A 21690-nucleotide genomic window follows, 5' to 3' on the forward strand; every position below is an offset into this window, starting at 1 on the left:
CCAGCATAAAATCATAGGTGATATTAATACTCTCAGTACCAGCCTCACTACACACAGAGTGCTGGAAGAACTCAGCAGGTCAGGCAGCATCTGCGGAGGCTACTCCTGGATGCGCGGTAGCATAGCAGTCAGTGTGAAGTTATTACAGCTCGGGGCACTCAGAGTTCAGAGTTCAATTCCGACACCATGAGTGAGGAGTTCGTACGTTCTCCCCGCGAGCCTCGTGAGTTTCCTCCCACAGCCCAAAGTCCATACCGGCTAGTCGATCCTGTGATCAGGCTAGTGTTAAATCGGTGAGTTGCTGGGCGGTGCAGCTTTTAGGACCAGAAGGGTCTGTTCCACACCGTATCTCGAAATGGTTGGCATCCGTCTGTCTGGAAGGACAATGGGTGATGGTCTTCATCACAAGCCTGGGCAGAAAGGATGGAGATCCTGAGATACCCAGTCGTCAAGATCCCCCTCTCGGCCTCACCAGTGTCGTACAAAGGAAAGCTTATGAAGCAATATGCTTGGTACCAGCTCGGCTGCAGGAGCTGCCGGAAGAATGTTCAATGACATCCAGCTGCCTTAGGGGCTCCACTTCAGATTTGCTGTCTGGGTTTACTCCCGTAGCCTTCGTCTCTCCCGAGGCTGCCCACAAGGCAGTGGGGCTGTTCACCCATAGCTGGGGACCAGGGTGTGCTCACATATCGGTGGGCCTGCTTGCTACGTGTGCAGGGGCCAGACCACCTCCCAGTCCTCTGTAGTTTACCCAAGTCGAAAAGGAGTTCAGTTTCCGTGTGTTGCCAGTGAGGAGGCACGACAGGGGGCTTGCTTCTGGAGAGGCTGTGTACTGGCAGAGAGAGACTTACACACTCAGTTTTCCTTTTCGCGAGACTGCTAGCCGGCGGTGGAAGCTGAAGGTGAGGGCGACAAGCACTACCCACTACACTACCACACTAGACGCATCACAGCAACCATTTTGACACCACCTCTAAATAAAAGAAATGAAATAAAGATCAAGTTAACCCTTCCCTCCCACGGAGCCCTGTGGGTGCTCCAGTTTCCTCTCATTCTAAACCTACTGACCTATATAACCCCACTCCACGATCAATCTAGCCCTTCGCTCCCACTTAGCCCTCCATTTTTCTGTCATCCATGTGCCCATCTAAGAGTCTCTTAAATGTCAACTAATCTATCTGCCTCTATCACCACCCCTGGCAGTGTGTTCCACACACCCACCACACTGTGTAAAACAAACTACTTCTGACTTGCCCCCCTATACGTTTCTCCAACCACCTTTAGATTATGGCCTTAAGAAACTCTTAGATAGGCACATGAATGGTAGAAGAAGGAGACTATGTAGGAGGGAAGGATTAGATTGATCTTGGAGTGGGTTAAAAGGTCGGCACAATATGGGCCGAAGGGCCTGTACTGTGCTGTCGTGCTCTAAATTCTAAATGAACACGGTCAATCGCTGCTCTGTCAGATATATCAATTAGTGAGAACTGTGTTTCTCACATGTACGTACCTTGCAACATGAAACATGTCATTTGTGTCAGTGACCAGCACAGTGTGAGGATGTGCTGGGGCAGCCTGCCAGTGCCCCCACGCGTGCAGTACCAAAGTAGCATGCCTACGGTTCACTAACCCAACCCGTATGTCTTCGGAATGTGGGGGAAACCCACGTGGTCATGGGGAGAACATTCGATCTCCTTATAGACAGCGGTGGGAATCGAACCCCGACCTACTACGATACCGCGCTGCCCTCACCGTGACTGGCCCAGCTACATCTTCCTGTCTCTTCCCATCTCTGCTCAGATCCTCGTTCTCGATGGACACCTCCTCCGGGCGGAACCTGCAGCGACAATGGAAAAGGTGCAGAAGTTCCTCGGACTCCGGAACATTCTCAATTACCACAAGCTGTTGGTGTGAGTAACATTTCTGTACTTCCAGTTTCTACCGGAGGAAGAGGTTCAAATTCACACGATGGGCCTGCTAGTGTTTTGGAATCATGTATATAGCAGATAGACATATGCTAGTGATATTAAACCTGATTCTGGTTTATCAGAACTCATAAAGAATGAGGGGTGACCTAATTGAAACCTATTGAATATTGAAAGGATGATTTGGATGATGGAGTTGATGACTTTGTTACAGAGTTTGCAGACGATATGAAGATAGTTGGAGGGGCAGGTAGTTTTGAGGATGTAGCAAGGCCACAGACTTAGACAAATTAGGAGAGTGGGCAAAGAAATGGCAAATGGAATACGGTGCCCGGATGTGTATGTTCATGCACTTTGGCAGAAGAAATTAAAGGGTTCACTTTTTCTAAGTGGAGAGAAAATTCTTGTGCAGGATTCCCTAAAGGTTAGTTGTAAGGTTGAGTCTGTAGTGCGGAAGACAAATGTAATGTTAGCGTTCATTACAAGACCAGAATATAAAAGCAAGGATGTAATGCTGAGACTATAAAGCACTGGTGAGGCCTCATTTGGAGTACTGTGAGCTGGTTTGGGCCCTGTATCGTAGAAGGGATGTGCTGAAACTGGAGAGGGTTCAAAGGAGATTCACAAAAATGATTCCAGAATTGAATGGTTTGTCATGTGAAGTGTTTGATGGCTCTGGGCCTGTATTCACTGCAATCCAGAAGATTGAGGGGTAGCCTCATTGAAACCTATTGAATGCTGAAAAGCCTTGATAGAGTGGATGTGGAGAGGATGTTTCCTGTGAGGAATTTCTTTAGCCAGAGAGTGGGGAATCTGTGGAGGCCAAGTCTTTAGGTATATTTAAGGAGAGGTTGATAGATTCTTGATTGGTCAGGGCATGAACGGATATGAGGAGAAGCCTTAAGTGTTCGTAAATACAGATTCACCAGCCTCTGGCTAAAGATATTCCTCCTCGACTCTGTACTAAAAGGATGTCCCTCTATTCTGAAGATGTATCCTCTGGAGTAGACTCACCCACCATCCGAAACATCCTCTCTACATCCACTCTATCGAGGCCCCTCATTCTTCGTGAGTCCTAATAAACCAGAATCAGGTTTAATATCACGAGCATATTTTGCAAAATTTATTATTTTGGGCAGTAGTACTTTGTAAAACATAATAATAAAAAAACAATAAATTACAGTAAGAATTATCCATAAATGTCTTAAAACGATTTTGCTCACCAAAGTACCCATGGCTCTGACTGTAGTTGTCCCACACGGGAATGCTTAACGATTCCCATCGGAGCTGCACGCCACTTAATGGCATCATTTTTGAGGCAATGTCGACTCTACTCCCCTCCACACATGTTAAATGTTTACTCCCCACCCCCCTCACCACCCTCCGCCTGACCTGCTGAGTTCCTCCATCATTTTGTGTGGGTTTCTCTGGATTTCCAGCATCTGCAGAATCTCCTGTGTTTGTCACAGAATCAGATTTATGATCCCTGACATGAAATGTGTTGTCTTATGGCATCAGTACATAAAATTACTAAAAGAAATATTCCGTATCTAAAAAGTATAGTGAGGTAGTGTACGTGGGGTGACGGGCCATTCAGAATCTCATGGTAGAGGGAAAGAGGCTTCTCCTACAGCTTTGTGAGAGGCAGGTCATGCCTCAGGAGCCTGGCTGAATTCTTTGAGGAAGTGACAAAACGTATTGATGAAGGTAGAGCAATGGATGTGATGTGTAAGAACTTTAGTAAGGCATTGAATAAAGCTCCCCATGATTGGCTCACTCAGAAAGTCAGGAGGCAAGGGATCCAAGGAAAGCTGGCTATGTGGATTCAGAATTGGATTACCCACAGAAGGCAGAGGGTGGTAATAGATGGAGGGTATGCTGCCTGCAGGTCAGTGACCAATGATCTTACTCTGGGATCTGTGCTTTTCGTGACTTTTATCAATGACTCGGATGAAGGAGGGTGGGTTAGTAAGTTTGCAGGTGACATGAAGTTTGTTGTACGTGGGACATTGACAGGATATAGAACTGGGCTGAGATGTGGCAGATGGAGTTCAATCTGGAAAAGTATGAAGTGACAAAGACCAGAGTTTCTGCAGATGCTGGAAATTCAGAGCAACACACACAAAATGCTGGAGGAACTCAGCGGGACAGGGACAATCAATGGAAATTAATGAACAGTCAACTTTTCATACTGAGACTCTTCTTCGGGTTTGAAGAGGAAGGGGGAAGACATCAGAATGAAAAGGTGGTGGGAGGGGTAGAAGGATAGCCAGAAGGTGATGGATGAAGCCAGGTGGATAGGAAGGGTAAAGGGCTGGAGAGGAAGGAATCTGATAGGAGGGGAGAGCGGACCGTGGGAGAAAGGGAAAGATGAGGGGACCCAGGCGGAAGTCATAAACAGTGAAAAGAGGTAAAAGGTCAGAGTGGAGAATAGAGGAAGTGGGGTGTGGATAAATACGTTAACCGAAGGAGAAAATTATATTCATGCCAGCAGGTTGGAGGGTACCCAGGCAGAATATAAGACATTGCTCCTCCACCCTGAGGGTGGCGTCATCGTGGCACAAGAGGAGGCCATGGACCGACACATCAAAACAGGAAAGGGAAACACTAGTGAAGTTTAAGAGACTACTAGACAGGTACATGGAGGAATTTAAGGTGGGGGCTTATATGGGAGGCAGGGTTTGAGGTTCGGTACAACATTGTGGGCCGAAGGGCCTGTACTGTGCTGTACTATTCTATGTTCTATGTTCTATGAATTGGAATTAGAATGTTTGGTCACCAGGAACTCCCACTTGTGACGGATATGAAGAGATTCACTTTGGCAGGTTGAATTTGAATGCAGAATAGAAAGTTGATGGCAGAATTCTCAGCAGTCTTAAGTTGATAAGGTGATTTAGAAGGAATATGGTGTGTTGACCTTCGTTAATTGGGACTTAGTTCAAGAGCCGTGAGGTAATGTTGCAGCTCTATGAAACCCTGGTAAGAACACACTTGGAATATTGTGCGACTCCCTGGTCCATTCGAGACTCCCCACTGATCTCCCTGCTGGTATTTATCCTTGCAAGTGGGACAAGTGCTACACCTCCTCCCTCACTACCATTCAGGGCCCCAAACAGTCCTTCTAGGTGAGGCAACACTTCACATGTGAGTCTGTTGGGGTCGTATACTGTGTCTGGTGCTCCTGGTGTGGCCTCCTGTTTATCGGTGAGACCCAACATGGATTGGGAGACCGTTTCGGCTGAGCACCTACGCTCTGTCCGCTAGAAGAAGTGGAATCTCCTACTGGCCACCCATTTTAATTCAATTCCCAGTCCGATTTGTGTATCCATGGCCTCCTCTGTCACAATGTTGGAGGAACAACACCTTATATTCCATCTGGATAGCCTCCAATCTGATGGCATGAACATCAATTAATCAAATTTCTGATAATTCCCCCCCCCCTTTTACCATTCCCCATCCCCTTTTTCCGTCCCTCACCTTATCTCCTTGCCTGCCTATCACCTCCCTCTGGTGCTCCTTCCCCCTTTTCTTTCTTCCATGGCCCTCTGTCATTAGATTCCCCCTTCTCCAGCCCTGTATCTCTTTCACCAATCAACTTCCCAGCTCCTTACTTCATCCCTCCCCCTCCCAGTTTCACCTATCACCTTGTCTTTCCTTCCCCCCTCCCATCACCTTTTAAATTTACTCATCTTTTTTTTCTCTCGTGCAGCCGAAGGGTCTCGGCCCAAAATGTCAACTGCACTTTTTGCCATAGATGCTGCCTGACCTGCTGAGTTCCTCCACCACTTTGTGTGTGTCACTTGGAATATTGTGTTTAGTTCCGGCCACCTCATTATAGGAAGGATGTGGAGCTTTAGAGAGGGTGCAGAGGAGATTTACCAGGATGCAGCCTGGATTAGAGAGCATGTCATGAGGATAGGTTGAGTGAGCTCGGGCTTTTCTCTTTGGAGTGAAGGAGGATGAGAGGTGACTTGATAGAGGTGTACAAGGTGATAAGAGGCAGAAATTGAGAGGACATCCAGAGAGTTTTTCCCAGGCCAGAAATGGCGAAATCAAGGAGGCATAATTTGAAGGTGATTGGAGGAAAGCATTTTGGGGGTATGTGGAGGTGGGTTTTTTTACACAGACAATGGTGGGTATGTGGAATGCTCTGCCAGGGGTGGTGGTAGAGGCATTTAAGAGATAAGCACATGGATAAAGGGTTGTGTGGGAGGGAAGGGTTAGATTGACCGTGGACTGAAGGGTTGGACTCTACTGTAGTGTTCTGTGTTCGGTGACCAGGTACTGATACAACTTTCCTTTCTGGATTTCAGATTTGACCCCAAGAAGGGTTTCTGGTGTCAGCTTCTGGAGAGCAATAAAACCAAGTGCCTGGGAAAAAGCAAAGGCCGCAAGTACCCGGAGATGGACCCTGATGTACGTATCCAGTCTCCCAAACGTCTGATGTACACCATAGTTCCAACAGTGTGAGCGGGGCAACAGGCTGCTTCTTGCTGGTCGTGGGCATTCCCGTAGGGTTGGCTGGCCAGCCGGGGCTGGGTGGGCATTATGATGCTGTGAGCTCTCCCAAGATTTTCACTGGCCTATGGTTTTCTCGCACTTCCCGAAGATGTACCGGTTAGGGTTAGTGAGTTGTGGGCGTGCTGTGTTGGTGTTGTAAGTGTGGTGACGTTTGCCCCCAGCACATCCTCAGGCTGTGTTGGTCATAGTTAGGCATGTGCATGTGAGCAAAATGGAAGGATATGGACATTGTACAGGTGGAAGAGATTAGTTAGGTTGGCCATTTGATTACTAATTTAATTGGTTTGGGACAACATTGAACACTGAAGGGCCTGTTCCTGTGTTGTATTGCTCTATGTTTTATGTTCCATCTCTTGTGGTCTAGTGTTTCTGTGCCTTTACAATGCTCCTCTTCTCCCTACAGTCCAGGGCCTTCCTGAGAGAGCACTACAGGGATTCCAACATCGAACTGTCCAAGCTGCTGTACAAACTGGGACAGACACTCCCCACGTGGTTAAGAGAAGAGCTACAGAACAGCAGGTAGCTGTCCAAACGGCGCAGGGTGTGATTCAGACCCTTCCCTGAGGAGTTCAAGCTGTGATCCCACTCCCATCCATCTTCATACACCGAGGGCCAGATCCACTTCCTCTGAACGAACCTCCAGGCACATGCATGGAAACGTTGCTGTTGGGTTGTGACCCTGTGAGGACCATGGTGCTTACTGTTCAAGCATTGACTGGATGCTTGAGAAGATCGTTGTACATTTCCATCTAGGTGTTTCTGCAGAACCAGGTGGCACCGACGCCTACGAACAGTAATTGGTTCCTGAACGTACTGAATGATCTCATCACCAACTTGCGTCTTCTCCTGAACGGCTTTCCAATACAAAGCCCTTATTCCTTCACCCGTTCCTCTCTCGGGTGAGATGTTAGCTGTGACTTTGGAGATCACAAGAGATTGAAGATTAGCTTCATTTGTCACATACATCGAAACATCAGAACATACAGTGAAATGCGTCTTTTGTGTCAACGACCAACTTAGTCCAAGCATTGTTCTGGGAAAAGTCTGCAAATGGGAGGAAACCAGAGCACTCGGCGGGAACCCACGCAGTCACGGGAAGAATGTACAAACTCTTTACAAACAGTGGTGGAAATTGAACCCTGTAACAGCGTTACCCTACCATACCATCTCCTCTATTGTCCAATGAAAGGGAGAGTCTACAGTTCTTCAGCACAGTCTGTGGTATGGTTTCAGTTGAGGGAGGTCACTACAAAACTCTTGTTTCCCCGCTCTCCCTCCCTCCCACCACACAAACAGTCTTCTGCACTCAGAAAGAGGTGGTCTACAGAAGCCTACTCTGATTGCTGCCCCCAGGAAGCCCCTGTGTTGGAGAGTTTGGCATGTACCCTTCAGCAAGGATTTACGGTGGAAGACAGCCATGTACAGAGCCAAGCTGGGAGCCATGAAAACTAGCAGGCAAGACCCCCTCCATCAAAGGAGATCTGTAGGTGTACGGCAGGACCAGGCTCGTGTTAAGGAACGAGACGAGACAACCACTGTTCCCTCAATCCCACTCCTAACATTCGCGCTAAAATTTAAGCAGCATATCCGCCACCACATTAGATTTGTATTCGCGTCTGAAGAAATTCTGTGACTTTTGTACGCATGGACTGTTTTACAGAAAGCCACTGCAAATAATTTGAGATGGGTGTCCATGTCCCAGCCCTCCTACTCTTCTGAAGCCCATCGCCCCTGCTGCTGCATAGGCCACCAATACTGGTTCACCAGAGTTCTCTGTCCTGGGCCGATGGAAGGTTGATTGGCCCTGTGCCCTCTGCTTTCACCTCAAAGTCTCATTTGTCCTCTAGGCGAAGACCCTTCCTCTCCCAGGGTTGGGGTCTTTGGAACTTCTGTAGCTCTGGGTTGTTACAGGATGGGGTTGCTAGTCCTATGCCCATCCATGGTGAAGTTTCCTGGTGTTCAGTGGCTACGAAATTGCTACCTGATGCGATGATACCCAGTGTGAAAGGTTCACATTCTTGCATGTACATGGAAACATACAGTGAAATATGTTGTTTGCGTTAACAACCTAACGATATGCTGGGGACAGCCCGCAAGTTCTCTCTGGTGTTCAGCGGACAGAATTAACTTCTCCAGGGACAGAGTCTGGGTTTGAAGTACTTATTTTACATCAAAAAAGAACTTTGACTTATTCCTCACAACTGTTTGAGTAATTGTGCAGCTGATAAAGATTGGCAAAGACCCGCAAAAACGTTGGGCGAGATGTTCCACATAGGTGGGTAGTAAAGCTTCTCCAATGATTTTATCCAACGGCAGGAAGTTGGGGGTTATCTACAAGTTGCTTGAAGTGAAATGGGACCACGCAGACCCCAGTGACAAATGATATTTGGGAACGTTCTTTTGCGCGTTGAAGATTAGCTTTTTATTGGTCACATGGACATCGAAACATACAAGGAAGTGGTTCGTTTACATCAATGACCAACGCAGTGTGAGGATGTGCTGGGGGCAGCGCACAAGTGTCATCACCAACACAGCATGCCCACTACGTACTAATCCTAACCATGCTTCTTGGGAAGGTGGGAGGAGACAAGAGCACCGGGAAGAAACCAACATGGCCACAGGAGGATGTCCCGTACAGACAGTGCTGGAGCTGAACCGGGGTTGGTTGAACCCAGAACTGAGCACGGTCGCAGGGAGAACGTCTGAACTCCTTACAGACAGCGGCATGAATTAGATCTCGACCTTCTGCTCGCTGGCACTGTAAAACATTAGGCTACTGTGCCAAACATTGCTCTTTTTTTCATGAGAAAGTAGAACCTTCAGGGTCGTTGGTTGGACGTGGATAGCAGGCATTGAAGCTGCCTTTACTCCAGAACAGTCTGGTAGCGAACACCATCAATGTACATTTATTATCAAAGTATGTATACCATATACAACTGTAAGATTCATCTGCTTGCAGGCAGACACTTTGAACATCAGGATTTGATGGTTTTGGCCCTAGCGACACCCACATTCTGGTGATGAACTGACTGAAGCGGGTAGCAGCTCCCTTGGTCTCTGTTGGCCGAGGATGAGGATGAGGCAGGGATATGCAATGAAGACTTTGTCCTCAGAGTGATTGAGGCTGCGTAGTGTGCAGCTAGGACACAGCAAGACAAAGGGCAATGCTACCTCCTACTGGAACACACTGGCTTGCACCTCGAGCTGAACTCCCAAAAGTGGATCCTCCCTTTAAGGACTTGAAAACAGCTGCTTCTTGGCAATAAATCTTCCGTCCCACACACCACAACACCCCTACCGTCCCAGCAAACGTAACTGTGTGTGAGAAGGTGATATGTCTTAAGAACAATCTCTCGTCTGTGGCTGGATCTGTGCTTGAAAAATAATGAACATTGAAAACTACATGGAAAATAATGTTTACATCTGTAAAACCTTTTAGAAAGCTGTTGTCTTGGTAATTTATTAGTTTAACGTGTTTAAATCTGTACTTTAAATCTCCTATAATGTACTTACCTGCCGTAAGTTCAGTGTTTTTATCACTGGAAAATGAAACGAACTGAAGTGTAGATGTTTTCCTTCTATCTACACTGGATTTACAATCTGGTGTGAACATAGAACATCGCACAGTACAGGCCGTTCGGCCCACAGTGTTGTGTTGACCCTTTACCCTACTCCAAGATCAATCTAACCCTTCCCTCCCACATACCCCTCCATTTTTTTAAATCATCCATGTGCTTATGTAGAAATCTTGTAAATATCCCAAACTAATGCCTCTGCATACATAACGTCCATATCCTTCCATTTTCCTCACATCCATTTGTGAAATTAAAAGTTTCTTAAATGTCCCTAAAGTACCTGTCTGTACCACACCCCTGGCAGGGTCCAACAGCCTGTGTAAAATGACATCCCCCTATACTTTCCTCCAATCATATTAAAATTATGCTCCCTCGTATTAGCCGTTTCCACCCCGGGAAAAAGTCTCTGGCTGTCCACTCTAATTATGCCTCTTATCATTTTGTACACCTCTGTCATCCTCCTTCACTCCAAAGAGAAAAGCCCTGGTTCATTCAACATGCTCTTTAATCCAGGCAATATGTGCCATTTCTCACCCCAATTCTACATCTTGTCAATGTCCCGATGCAGCCTACAATTACCCCCTATTCTGCCCACAACACCACCAACCTTCATGATATCTGCAAACTTACTAACTCTCCCTCCCATCCCACACACATCCTATTGTTTTAATATTTCTGTGGCTTTGTCAACGTGCTTCAGCACTGAACTGTCTCCGTGACTGTGACCTGCAGCCATTGTCACTCACCTCAGCACTGAACTGTCTGTGTGACTGTGACCTGCAGCCATTGTCACTCACCTCAGCACTGAACTGTCTGTGACTGTGACCTGCAGCCATTGTCACTCCCTCAGCACTGAACTGTCTCCGTGACTGTGACCTGCAGCCATTGTCACTCACCTCAGCACTGAACTGTCTCCGTGACTGTGACCTGCAGCCATTGTCACTCACCTCAGCACTGAACTGTCTCCGTGACTGTGACCTGCAGCCATTGTCACTCCCTCAGCACTGAACTGTCTGTGTGACTGTGACCTGCAGCCATTGTCACTCACCTCAGCACTGAACTGTCTGTGTGACTGTGACCTGCAGCCATTGTCACTCACCTCAGCACTGAACTGTCTCCGTGACTGTGACCTGCAGCCATTGTCACTCACCTCAGCACTGAACTGTCTCCGTGACTGTGACCTGCAGCCATTGTCACTCACCTCAGCACTGAACTGTCTGTGTGACTGTGACCTGCAGCCATTGACACTCACCTCAGCACTGAACTGTCTGTGACTGTGACCTGCAGCCATTGTCACTCCCTCAGCACTGAACTGTCTGTGTGACTGTGACCTGCAGTCATTGTCACTCACCTCAGCACTGAACTGTCTCTGTGACTGTGACCTGCAGCCATTATCACTCACCTCACCACTGAACTGTCTCCGTGACTGTGACCTGCAGCCATTGTCACTCGCCTCAGCACTGAACTGTCCCTGTGACTGTGACCTGCAGCCACTGTCACTCGCCTCAGCACTGAACTGTCTCTGTGACTGTGACCTGCAGCCACTGTCACTCGCCTCAGCACTGAACTGTCTCCGTGACTGTGACCTGCAGCCATTGTCACTCACCTCAGCACTGAACTGTCTCCGTGACTGTGACCTGCAGCCATTGTCACTCACCTCAGCACTGAACTGTCTGTGACTGTGACCTGCAGCCATTGTCATTCACCTCAGCACTGAACTGTCTCCGTGACTGTGACCTGCAGCCATTGTCACTCACCTCAGCACTGAACTGTCTGTGACTGTGACCTGCAGCCATTGTCACTCCCTCAGCACTGAACTGTCTCTGTGACTGTGACCTGCAGCCATTGTCACTCACCTCAGCACTGAACTGTCTGTGTGACTGTGACCTGCAGCCATTGTCATTCACCTCAGCACTGAACTGTCTCTGTGACTGTGACCTGCAGCCATTGTCACTCGCCTCAGCACTGAACTGTCTGTGTGACTGTGACCTGCAGCCATTGTCACTCACCTCAGCACTGAACTGTCTGTGTGACTGTGACCTGCAGCCATTGTCACTCCCTCAGCACTGAACTGTCTCTGTGACTGTGACCTGCAGCCATTGTCACTCACCTCAGCACTGAACTGTCTGTGACTGTGACCTGCAGCCATTGTCACTCACCTCAGCACTGAACTGTCTGTGTGACTGTGACCTGCAGCCATTGTCACTCACCTCAGCACTGAACTGTCTCCCTGACTGTGACCTGCAGCCATTGTCACTCACCTCAGCACTGAACTGTCTCCGTGACTGTGACCTGCAGCCATTGTCACTCACCTCAGCACTGAACTGTCTCCGTGACTGTGACCTGCAGCCATTGTCACTCCCTCAGCACTGAACTGTCTCTGTGACTGTGACCTGCAGCCATTGACACTCACCTCAGCACTGAACTGTCTCCGTGACTGTGACCTGCAGCCATTGTCACTCACCTCAGCACTGAACTGTCTGTGTGACTGTGACCTGCAGCCATTGTCACTCACCTCAGCACTGAACTGTCTGTGTGACTGTGACCTGCAGCCATTGTCACTCACCTCAGCACTGAACTGTCTGTGTGACTGTGACCTGCAGCCATTGTCACTCACCTGAGCACTGAACTGTCTGTGTGACTGTGACCTGCAGCCATTGTCACTCACCTCAGCACTGAACTGTCTGTGTGACTGTGACCTGCAGCCATTGTCACTCACCTCAGCACTGAACTGTCTGTGTGACTGTGACCTGCAGCCATTGTCACTTACCTCAGCACTGAACTGTCTCCGTGACTGTGACCTGCAGCCATTGTCACTCCCTCAGCACTGAACTGTCTCCGTGACTGTGACCTGCAGCCATTGTCACTCACCTCAGCACTGAACTGTCTCCGTGACTGTGACCTGCAGCCATTGTCACTCCCTCAGCACTGAACTGTCTCCGTGACTGGACTCACTTTCGGAGACTCTGCGGTTCATGTTCTGTGTGTTATTTCTTTTCTTTTTTATTGTTTGCGTGATTTGTTCTTTTTTTCACACATTGGGTGTTTGATAGTCTTTGTTGTAGGCGTTTTAATGGGTTCTATTGTGTTTCTTTGTTTTGTGGCTGCCTGCAAGAAGATGAAACTCAGGGTTGTATATGGTATACATACTTTGATAATAAATGTACTTTGAACTTTGAACTTTCTACTTCCTCATCCAAGTCATTTATAGAAATCACAAAGAGCAGGGTCCCAGAACAGATCCCTGTAAAACACTCCTGGTCACTGCTCTACAGACAGATTACACTCCATCTACAACCACCCCCTGCCTTCTATGGGTAAGCCAGTTCTGAATCCGCACTGCCAGCTTTCCCTGGATCCCTTGCCTCCTGACTTCCTGAATTTTTAGTTTTGAGGTTCAGCATGGCATATAGGCGCTTCCAGCCCGTTGAGTCACACTGCCCAGCAATCACCCAATTTAATTGTAACCTAACCATGAGACAGATTACAATGACCAATTAAACCTACCAGCCTCAAATGGTACGTCTTTGGACTGCGGGAGGAAACCTACACAGTCACAGAGAGTATATACAAGCTCCTTACAGGCGGACATGGGAATGAGATTACCATGGAGAACCTTATCAAATGCCTTGCTAAAATCCATGTATACCACTCCCACTGCTCTACTTTCATCAATATGTTTTAATAGGTTCTCTTCTATCTCCTCAAAGAATTCAAACAATTCAATTCAATCGGGCAAGTGCTTTACGATTGATTAAGTTACAAGATTGTTGAATGTCATTTCCAGTATACAAATGTAAAGGTGATCGAAATAATTGTTCCTCCAGATCTGATTCAGCACAAAAAAAACCACAATAAGATAAACAGCACAATAATTTAAAAAAACAATAAATGTAAATACATAAGATAGCTTATACGCATTGATTTTATGTCCATAAAGTGACACTAGGCCCAGGAGTGTCTGTACAGAAGGTGACTCTGACAGGAACTGGTAAAGTCGTGGTGGTTGGGGGTGTGGAGGGGTGGTTTAGTGAGTGGAGGTGTTAATCAGCCTTACTGATTGAGGAAAGCAGCTGTTTTTGAGTCTGGTGGTCCCGGCATCCCAGTTTACCAGTTTACACTCACTTCCTGCAGTCTTTAAGTATCCTCGCCCTGGTCACCAGTTACAGAGGTATATTTCAAAGTTCAAAGTCAATTTATTATCAAAGTACATACATTATTGTGCAAAAAGTCTTAGGCACATATATAGCTAGGATGCCTAAGACTTTTGCACGGTGCTGAATATTGGTTGAAATAGGAAGGTGATTGGGGAACAGAAATAAAGAGTACTTAGCTTTGTATTAGGTCAGTAGTATTAAGTGTTATTTGGTAACTGGAAAGACATAATGTACAGTACTGTGGAAAAGGGTTAGGCACCTGAGCTACTGCATATATACGTGCCCAAGACTTTTGCACAGTACTGTATATGTCACCATATACAACCCTGAGATTCATTTCCTTATCGGCATTCACAGTAAATGCAAGAAAAACTACACACAGCAGAGAGGAACAAACAACCAATGTGCAAAAGACAACAAACTGTACAAAATTAATATTTAAAATAATACATAAATAAATCAGCAATAAATATTGAGACATGAGACGAAGAGTCCTTGAAAGTGAGTCGATAGGTTGTGGAAACAACCTCATCTTAGAAAGGACATGCTGAAACTGGGTTTGGGTTCAAAGGAGGTTCATGAAAACGATTCCAGGATTGAATGGCTTGTCATAGGAAGAGTGTCTGATGGCTCTGGGCCTGTATTCACTGGAATTCAGAAGAATGAAGGATGACTTCATTGAAACCTATCAAATGGTGAAGGCCTTGATAGAGTGGATGTGGAGAGGATGTTTCCTATGATGGGAGAGTCGAAGTCCAGAGGACACAGCCTCAGAATAGAGGGGCGTCCTTTTAGAACACAGATGAGGAATTATTCCTTTAGCCAGCGAGCGGTGAATCCATGGAACTCTGCCACAGACGCTGTGGAGACCAAGTCTTTCTGTATATTTAAGGCAGAGGTTGATAGATTCTTGATTAGTCAGGGCTTGAAGTGATACGAGGAGAAGGAAGGAGATTGGGGCTTAGAGGTAAATTGGATCAGCCATGATGAAATGGCGGAGCAGACTCGATGGGCCAGATGGCCTAATTCTGCTCCGATATCTTACAGTCTTATGGAAACAGTTCAGTGATGGGGGTGAGTGAAGTTATCCCCTTTGGTTCAAGAGCCTGATCTTTGTGGTGTAATAACTATTCCTGAACCTGGTGGTGTGGGTTCTGAGGTTCATGTACCTCTTTCCTGATGGCAACAGTGAGAGGAGATCATGGCCTGGGTGGTGGGGACCCTGCTTTATTCACAATAGCACTGAGAAACTGTTTACCTGAAACAGGAAACACAAACAATGAAAAACTACACATGAACGATGAAAATCTATACACAATGATAAACTACTGACAATGAAACACCATACACAATGGAAAAACTGCACACAATGAAACACTATACACAATGAAAAATTACAGACAATGAAATCTACAGACTGATGAACTACACACAATGAAGAACTACAGACAATGAAACACTACACAGTGAAAAACTACAGACTGATAAACTATTAACAATGATAAGCTACAACTATGAAAAACTATTAACAATGTAAAACTAAATACGAACTGAAAAACTGTACACAAAACAATGAAAAACAATATACAACCAAAGATGGACAACAACCATTATTATTATTACCTTTTTCTCCCTTTTTTTTGTATTTGCACAGTTAGTTGTCTTTTGCACACTGGTTGTTTGTCCATCTCTGCTTGTGTGGTCGTTCATTGATTCTGTTGTGTTTTTTGCATTTACTGTGAATGCCTGCAAGAAAATAAACTCTGCAAATACAGAATATAAAATATAAAAAGCAATACATTTCGAGAACATGAGATGATTGGAGTAGGGTGCAGACACAAAGGAGTGTTGCCGTGCAGGCCCAGCAAAAATTTTCCACGGAAATCCCAGTCTCTATAAAAGAAGTACTACCTGGTGAAGCAGTCATTGTGGGAGCGGTCGCCATTGGAGTAGTCTTGAGTCAGAATAGTAAGGCTTTGGCTCAAACAGGGTTTTGGTAAGAACAGGCAGAAGCAAGGTAAGTTTATTTCTTATTTAACTCCGGAGAGAATGGGGGTTATGCCACAGAGCTAGTGTTCTGCTCTGGGTGTCAGATGTGGGATTTCCAGGAGACTCCCAGCCTCCCCAGTGGCCACATCTGCACCAGGTGCATCGAGATGCAGCTCCTTAGAGACCAAGTTAGGGAGCTGGAGCTGCAGCTCGATAACCTTCAGCTTGTTAAGGAAAGTGAGGCGGTGACAGATAGGAGCTACAGGGAGGTAGTCACCCCGAGGCTACAGATAAGTGGGTGATTGTCAGTAGAGGGAAGGGAGAAAGTCAGATAGTGGAGAACACCTGTGTGGCCGTCCCTCTCAACAATAAGTACTCCATTTTGAGTACTGTTGGGGGGGGGGGGAAATGACCTACCTTGGGGGGAAGCAACAGCGGCCGAGCCTCTGGCACTGAGTCTGGCCCTGTAGCTCAGAAGGGTAGGGAACTGAAGAGGAGGGCAGCAGTGATAGGGGACTCTATAGTTAGGAGGGCAAATAGGCGATTCTCTGGATGCAAAAAAGAAACATAGATGGTAGTTTGCCTCCCAAGTGCCAGGGTTCGTAATGTTTCTGAACACATCCACGTTATCCTGAAATGATAATTTTAAGCAGACTGATGTTGTGAACGTACTGGCACCAATGACATAGATAGAAAAAGGGAGGAGGTCCTGAAAAAAGAATACAGGCAGTTAAGAAAGACGCTGAGAGCAGGATCTCAGGATTGCTGCCTGTGCCATGCAACAGTGAGGATGAGGTGACAGATAAATGCCTGGCTGAAGAATTGGAGCAGGGGGTAGGGATTCAGATTTCTGAATAATTGGGACCTCTTCCGGGGCAGGTATGATCTGTACAAAAGGTACAGGTTGCACTTGAATCTGAGGGCAACCAATATTCTTGCTGGCAGGTTTAGTAGAGCTGTCAGGAGTGGTTTAAACTAATATGGCAGGTGGATCAAAACCAGTATGATAGAGCTGAAGATGATCCAACGGGATTACAAGTAGATGATGGGTGTAACATGAATGTAAGGAAGGACAAGCCAATGACTGGGTACAAATGCAGACAGATCAAAGAGTTAAATTGCACCACAGAAGCAAAATTAAAAAGGACGATGAATGCAGGACTGGAGGTGCTAAATTTAAATGCCCATAGCATTCAGAAAAAGGTGGACGAATTCATGGCACACTTAGAGAGTGGTTGGTATGACATTACGGGCATCAGTGAGTCGTGGCTGAAAGAAGGGTATATTTGGGAGCTTAACAGCAAGCAATATGCTTTGTATCGTAAGGACAAGCAGGAAGGCGTAGGAGGTGGTGTGGCTCTGTTGGTAAGAGATGGAATTACATCTTTAGAAAGAGGTGACATAGGGTCAGAGAATGCTGAATCCTCGCGGGTGGGGTTAAGAAATTGCAAAGGTAAAAAAAATTAAGGGAATCATATATAGGCCTCCAAATAGTAGCCAAGATGTGGGGTTGAGATTCCAAAAGGAACTGTAAAAGGCATGTAATAAAGGTAATGACATATTTATAATGGGGGCTTCAATATGCAAAGTGAATTGGGAAAATCATATGTGTGTGAGATAACAAGACAAGGATTATGTTGAATGCCTACAAGACGGCTTTTCAGAGCAGCTTGTGCTTGAGCCTACTCTGGGAAAAGCTATCTTAGATTGGCTGTTGTGTAAAAACCCAGATCTTAATAGGGAGCTTAACATAAAGGAATCCTTAGGAGGCAGTAATCATAATATATTGCGGACTTCATACCGCAATTTGAGAGGGTTAAGTCACGTGTATCAATAACGCAATGGAATAAATGGAATTGCAGAGTCATGAGAGAGGAGCTTGCCCAGGTGGATTGGAGGGGGATACCGACGGGGATGATGGCAGAGCAGAGATTCTGTAGTTTCTGGGAATCGATCACAAGGCACAGGATAGATATGTCCCACAGAGGAAGAAGTTGGCAGGGTTAGGCAGCCGTGGCTGACAAGGGAAGTTAAGGACTGCATAAAAGCCTCAGAAAGGGCATATAGGGTAGCAAAGTGAGTGGGAAATTGGACAATTGGGAAGCTTTTAAAATCCAACAAAAGACAACTAAAAAAGCTATCAGAAGAGAAAAGATGAAATATGAGGGCAGACAAGCCAATAATATAAAGCAGGGTATCAAAAGTTTTTTCAGTTATATAAAGAGTAAAAGGGAGGTGAGAGTTGATATTGGACCACTGGAAAATGGTGAGATAATAATGGGGAACAAAGAAATGGCAGATTAACTTAATGGGTACTTCGCAGCTGTCTTCACTGTGGAAGACACTAGCAGTGTGCTGGAGGACCATGAGTGTCAGGGAGCAGGAGTGAGTGCCATTGCTATTTCAAAGGAAAAAGTTCTAGGCAAACTCAAAGGTCTTAAGGTGGAGAAGTCACATGGACCAGAGGGACTACATCCTAGAGTCCTGAGAGAGGTTGCTGAAGAGATAACAGATGCATTGGTCAGGGTCTTTCAAGAATCACTTGATTCTGGCATGGTCCCTGAGGACTGGAAGATTGTAAACGTCACTCCACTCTTTAAGAAGAGAGAAAGGCAAAAGAAACGGAATTATAGATCAGTTAGCCTAACCTCAGTGGTTGGGAAAGTGTTGGAGTCTATTATTAAGGATGAGGTTTCAGGGTACTTGGAGACTAATGATAAAATAAGTCAAAGTCAGCATTTTGCCTGATAAATCTGTTAGAGTTCTTTGAGGAAGTATCAAGCAAGGCAGACAAAGGAGAGACAGTGGCTGTCATTTACTTGGATTTTCAGAAGGCATTTGATAAGGTGCCACACGTGAGGCTACTTAACAAGATAAAATCCTGTGGCGTTATAGGAAAGATACTGGCATGGATAGAGGATTGGCTGACAGGCAGGAGGCAGTGAGTGGGAATAAAAGGGGCCTTTTCTGATTGGCTGCCAGTGACTAGTGGTGTTCCTCAGGGGTCAGTATTGGGACCACTACTTTTCACATTGTTTGTCAATGATTTAGATAATAAAATTGATGGCTTTGTGGCAAAGTTTGTGGAAGATGCGAAGATAGGTGGAGGGGTGGGCAGTGCTGAGGACGGCAGGACTGAGACAAATTGGAAGAATGGGCAAAAAAGTGGCAGATGGAATAGTGTTGAGAAATGTATGATAATACATTTTGGAAAAGGAACAAAAGTGCGGACTATTACCTAAACGGGGAGAAGGTTCAAACATCAGAACTGCCGAGGGACTTAGGAGTCCTCCTGCAAGACTCCCAGAAGGTTAATTTGCAGGTTGAGTCTGTGGTAAGGAAGGCAAATGCAGTGTTGGCATTTATTTCAAGGGGAGTAGAATATAAAAGCAATGAGATAATGCTGAGCCTTTATAAGACACTAGTCAGGCTGCACTTGGAGTATTGTGTGTGTGTTGTCATTGGAGAGAGTTCAGAGGAAATTAATGAGGATGATTCCAGGAATGAAGGGGTTAACATATGAGGATCATTTAGCAGCTTTGGGCCTGTACTCACTGGAATTTAGAAAAATGCGTGGCAATCTCATTGAAACCTACTGAATGTTGAATGGGCTAGACAGTATGGATGTGGAAAGGACGTTTCCTATGGTGGGGGTATCCAGAACTAGAGGGCACAGCCTTAAAATTGAGAGGTGACCCTTTAGAACAGGGGTAAGGAGGAATTTTTTTAGCCAGAGAGTAGTGAATCTGCAATGGAGGCCAAGTCCCTGGGTATATTTAAGGTGGAAGTTGATCGTTTCCTGATCAATCAGGGCATCAAAGGATACAGTGAGAAGGCAGGTGTACAGGGTTGAGTGGGATCCAGGATCAGCCATGATGGAATGGTGGAGCAGACTTGATGGGCTGAATGGCCTAATTCTGCCCCTATGCCTTATGGTCTTATGGATGAAGAATCCTTGAAAGTGGTGAGGAGGGCTTTACCCATGATGCACTGGGCTGTATCCTCTATGTCGGATCTTCCATTAAGTTTGGGGCAAATGGGACCAATTCAGGTGGACACCTTGGTTGGTATAGAAGAGTTGAGCCAAATGGCCTGTTTCTTTGCTGTCTGAATCTATGACTCCGAGAATCATCTCTTAAAACATCTCAAGCCAAAGGCAAGATTCAAAGTTCAAACTAAAATTATTATCAAAATATGCAGTCACCATGTACTACCTCAAGATATATTTTCTTGAAGGCATTTATATTAAAATAAAGAAACACAGTAGTATTTATGAAAAACTATACATAAACAAAGACTGACAAACAACCAATGTACAAATATTTAAGGGTGCCGAGTTAGCATATCAGTTAGCACAATAGTATTACAGCTCAAGTCGTCGGAATTCGGAGCTCAATTCTTCCACCCTCTGTAAGAAATTTTGTACGTTCCTTCCTGTGAGTGCTCCGGTTTCCTCCCACCGTCCAAAGACATACTAGTTGGTCATTGTAAATTGTCCTGTGATATAGGCTAGGATTAATCAGTTGGGTTGCTGGGTGGCGTGGATCGTTGAGCTGGAGAGCCTGTTCTTTGCTGAAATCTCGAAATAAATAATTATGTGGAAAACAAGAAAGTTGCAAAAGAAGGGGTTTTAGAATTTTACAAAGCAAGTGAGGATAATTCTGTATTATGTTGATAGTGTACAGTTCTTGAGTGGATCTTTTGCTTAACTGATCTGGCCCCTTCTGTCCCTACAGGATCATCCCTCATCTGAACACTCCTCCTTTAAGTGTGGTTTAAAAAGCATACTGACAAAATCGACACTATATGAGGAAGGTGACAGTAATTTAAATCCTTGTGGTTTGTGTATTCTGATCCACACTGTAGATCTATCAGGCAGGAACTTGGAAGCATAGATTGGGAAGCAATGTTCTCAGGGAAATGTACGGGAGAAATGTGGCAAATGTTAGGGGATATTTGCATGGCGTTCTGCATAGGTACGTTCCAATGAGACAGGGAAAGGATGGTAGGATACAGGAACCATGGTGTACAAAGGCTGCTGAAAATCTAGTCAAGAAGAAAAGCTTACGAAAGGTTCAAAAAATGAGGTAATGAGAGAGATCGGGAAGATTATAGGGCTAGCAGGAAGGAGCTTAAGAATGAAATTAGGAGAGCTAGAAGGGGCCATGAAAAGCCCTTGGTGAGCAGGATTAAGGAAAATCCCAAGGCATTCTACAAGTATGTGAAGAGCAAGAGGATAAGATGTGAGCGAATAGGACTAATCAAGTGTGACAGTGGAAAAATGTGTATGGAACTGGAGGAAATAGCAGAGATATTTAATGAATACTGTCCTTCAGTATTCACTACAGAAAAGGATCTTGGCGATTGTATGGATGATTTATAGTAGACTGAAAAGCTTGAGCATATAGTCATTAAGAAAGGGGATTTGCTGGAGCTTTTGGAAAGCATCAGGTTGGATAAGTCTCCAGGAATGGACGAGATGTACTCCAGGCTATTGTGGGAGCTGAGTGAGGAGATTGCTGA

At 45.8% G+C, this 21690-nt stretch overlaps 1 protein-coding gene across 2 annotated transcripts in view; it reads left to right on the forward strand.

The window, feature by feature from the left end:
- ndst1b (N-deacetylase/N-sulfotransferase (heparan glucosaminyl) 1b) overlaps positions 1–10969 on the forward strand; it is a 213140-nt gene extending 202171 nt beyond the window's left edge. For both annotated transcript variants that reach the window (XM_063053048.1, XM_063053049.1), the window contains exons 13-15: positions 1801–1910; positions 6239–6341; positions 6850–10969. In XM_063053048.1, coding sequence (XP_062909118.1) covers positions 1801–1910; positions 6239–6341; positions 6850–6969 — 333 coding nt within the window. In that variant the 3' untranslated portion in view covers positions 6970–10969. The remainder of the gene's footprint in view (positions 1–1800; positions 1911–6238; positions 6342–6849) is intronic.
- The last annotated feature ends 10721 nt before the right edge of the window (positions 10970–21690 follow it).

Source organism: Mobula hypostoma, chromosome 7 (genome assembly GCF_963921235.1).
Source record: "Mobula hypostoma chromosome 7, sMobHyp1.1, whole genome shotgun sequence".
Taxonomy (NCBI): domain Eukaryota; kingdom Metazoa; phylum Chordata; class Chondrichthyes; order Myliobatiformes; family Myliobatidae; genus Mobula; species Mobula hypostoma.